The 3166-nt window shown below is 41.7% G+C and overlaps 1 protein-coding gene across 1 annotated transcript in view; it reads right to left on the bottom strand.

Annotated features, from left to right (window-relative positions):
- TRIML1 (tripartite motif family-like 1) overlaps positions 1 to 2835 on the bottom strand; it is a 6732-nt gene extending 3897 nt beyond the window's left edge. Inside the window, exons 1-3 of the mRNA XM_010835813.1 lie at positions 2428 to 2835; positions 1895 to 1990; positions 668 to 898 (exon numbers count right to left, since the gene is read on the bottom strand). Coding sequence (XP_010834115.1) covers positions 668 to 898; positions 1895 to 1990; positions 2428 to 2835 — 735 coding nt within the window. The remainder of the gene's footprint in view (positions 1 to 667; positions 899 to 1894; positions 1991 to 2427) is intronic.
- Positions 2836 to 3166: the final 331 nt, after the last annotated feature.

Raw genomic sequence — 3166 nt, 5'->3', positions numbered from 1 at the left:
GTTTTAGGGCTTCCCTGGTGGCTCAGAGGTTAAAGCGTCTGCCTCCAATGTGGGAGACCCGAGTTTGAACCCTGGGTTGGGAAGATCCCCTGGAGAAGGAAACGGTAACCCACTCCAGTATTCTTGCCTGGAGAATCCCATGGACGGAGAAGCCTGGTGGGCTACAGTCCATGGGGTCACAAAGAGTCGGACACGACTGAGCAACTTCACTTCACTTCAACCCATTTTATCACTACCAATCACCTATAGTAAATATCATAATAGTTAAATATCATAATAGTTAAATAATAGTTATATCATAATAGTTAAATAATAGTATTTAACCTCATCGGGTCTTTTTGAAGATGTAATTTAAAGTGCCCAGTACACAATGTTCATTAAATATAAAATATTTGGCAAAGCTGAGATTGCAATAAGGCAGGTACACAAAAAAATTGGAGTCATAATTTGACTTGTTTGGATGGACATTCCTCTTTTCTTTTTTTACCTTTTCCTCTTCAAAATTTTATTTACACTATACAGAGAACAGTCATTCTTTAAGAAAGTTTTCTTGGGGGGCCAGAACTTAATTTTTCAAGTAAATAAAGAAAAGTTTATTCTGTGCAACTTGAAATATGATAGATGACATAAGGGTTTTTTTCTTCATTCGTTTCTCCAATGTTCTTACCTCGAAAGACTCTATAATCGAGTTCTGACACGTGGACTCTATCTGTTCCATCATTTTGCTCAGGCTTCGCATCTGCTGGGTCAGCCTGATCTCATTGTCCCGCAGTTTCTTCAGGTTCTCTCGTTCCTCCATTTCCAGCAGCTGCAGCTGCAGCTGCTCCTCCTCCTTCAGGAACTGGTGCATTTTTGCATATTCTGACAGGACAACCTGCTTACAGGTCTTTGTCTCTTCCTGACGTCACACCAGCATGCACACACGCGCGCGCACACACACACACACACACGGACAATAAAGTTAGTCACAGAATCACTTAAGTAGATTTTTAACTCTTACAAAGTCCTAGAGTTTCACTGTGACAATTCTTGAAACCTGACACATACATTCTGTTGACTAGCTAGGTGGATAGTTTGATATTTTAGGAGCTGTGTGTTGTAGCTTAGAGTAGTAAAAAAAAAAAAATCAAAAATTCTACTCCTAGGAGATTGTCATTCTAGTGGAAGCAACAAAAAATAAACAAGCAAATTATAATAGGTGGTGATGAGTACTATTATTTTTTAAAAGTAAAGCAAAATAAAGTTAGGACAAAAATTAAGGTGGGGGAAGCGTGCATTAATTTATTCAACATTTAGTCAATGAAAGTAGACAATGGATCACATACTAGGAATAGAAATGAACATCACCAATGCTCCCAAGTAAGAAGTCAGAGGTTATTGAGATAATCAAAAACATGCTTTTAAAAAATCTAATTAGACATTTAGTTCTGCTTTTTGCTATACAGCTTAAATTCTAGTCTGCAGCTAACCTCGAGCTCTTGTTCAGGTGTACCAATCCACACCGTATTTTGCTTCAATTTTCCTTCCTCTTTGTTTCTTTTTTATCTGCCCTTTTTCCCCTAAATCATTTGAGATATTCTTTTTTTCAATCAGTTTCCATTCTATATGATATATCTATAACATATATTTCACAATTATAATCAGAGCAGAAATATAGGTAGCCACCATGTGGTATAGGTACAAAGAAGGGAAAAATAAGCCAGCCAGGCGATGGGAGAATTGAGCTGAGTCTTCAGATGGACAAACAGAGGTAGGCAGCCCAGAGCAAGGATACTCCACACTGCAGCACTGGAGATGGTAAGTTCTGTCATTTTCTTCTCATGCTCCATGAAGCATCCCTCTAGGCCCCCTTGTAGAATCACATACAAAATGGAAAAGTAAAACAGATACTGACCTTACACAATATCACTCTCTCCTTCTCATGGTTTAATATAACCTCTGTTTCCTTTCTCTTTTTACACAAAATGTCTAGTATTTCCTGGAGTTTCTCCTGCAATAGAAACAAACTCTTTCTGGTAAATGAGCAGAGCACCAGGTCATGAAGGGGTCTTGAGGACCACTAACAAGATGACTGAGACTTTAGATCAAAAGGGGAAAAAGGATCCATGCCCAGATTTGTGATATGGTGCCTGGAGATTAACACCCATGACTGTCACCCATAGAAAATATTATGGCAGCTGGGGCTTCCTTGGTGGTTCAGACAGTAAAGAATCTGCCTGCAAGGTGGGAGATCCGGGTTTGATCCTTGGGTCAGGAAGATCCCCTGGAGAAGGGCATGGCAACCCACTCCGGTATTCTTGCCTGGAGAATCCCATGGACAGAGGAACCTGGTGGGCAAAGAGTCGGACGTAACTGAGCAACTAACATCACCTTATGCGATAGAATCTGATTTGTGTTCTGAAATTCATATCGAGCCTCCCATCTTACTTTGTGATGTTCCTCAGCCTCACTGGAGAGATTCATTCTGTTTACTCCGTGGCCTTGGGTTAAGAAGTTGTGGCCCCCCGGCTCCTCGTCAGACAACATCCTGGTGGCAGCCAGCATCCTCTCGTAGCTGCCCTGGTTGCCCTCACTCTGCAGGACCTGGGATCTGAGCTGCTTGCCGATGCCAGCCAGCCTCCCCAGACGCTCATTGGGCTGGAAATGCGGGATCTCCAAGGTCCTCCAGCACTCAGGACATGACAAGGGGGTGTTATGTTCCTCCCAGCTTCTCAGGAGACACACTAGACAAAAGCTGTGCCCACACTCAGTGGTCACTGGGCTGGTGAAATAGTCCAAGCAGATGAAACAGGTCAGCTCCTCCCTGAGATTCTCCATCAGATCTGCTGTAGACATTTTCTCAAAGAAGGACATCTCAGCAAGTCTCTATTCTGGGATTTGAAAATGCTCCCCCAGAGTCTATTGTTTCGAGTAACAAGTGGGTAATCATTTGCTATGTTGTTATTACACAAAATTCTTACTCTCCTCTGTGACTAATTTCACCCATTGACACAAAGCCAATTATGACTTAATTTGGAACTCCTGTGTGCTGGGTTCATCATCAACCCCAAACTTTTAAGGAATGTCATGCAAGCCACATGCTGGATTCTGAAGATACTTGCTGCTAAGAGTTGTCATTTCAAGAGTTGATTACTATGTATAAATAGTACCATCAAACCACTGAGAC

This window comes from Bison bison, unplaced genomic scaffold (assembly GCF_000754665.1).
Source record: "Bison bison bison isolate TAMUID 2011002044 unplaced genomic scaffold, Bison_UMD1.0 scf7180017864050, whole genome shotgun sequence".
NCBI lineage: Eukaryota > Metazoa > Chordata > Mammalia > Artiodactyla > Bovidae > Bison > Bison bison.
The sequence above is the reverse complement of the archived record's forward strand: the minus strand, read 5'-3'. Positions and strand labels throughout refer to the sequence as shown.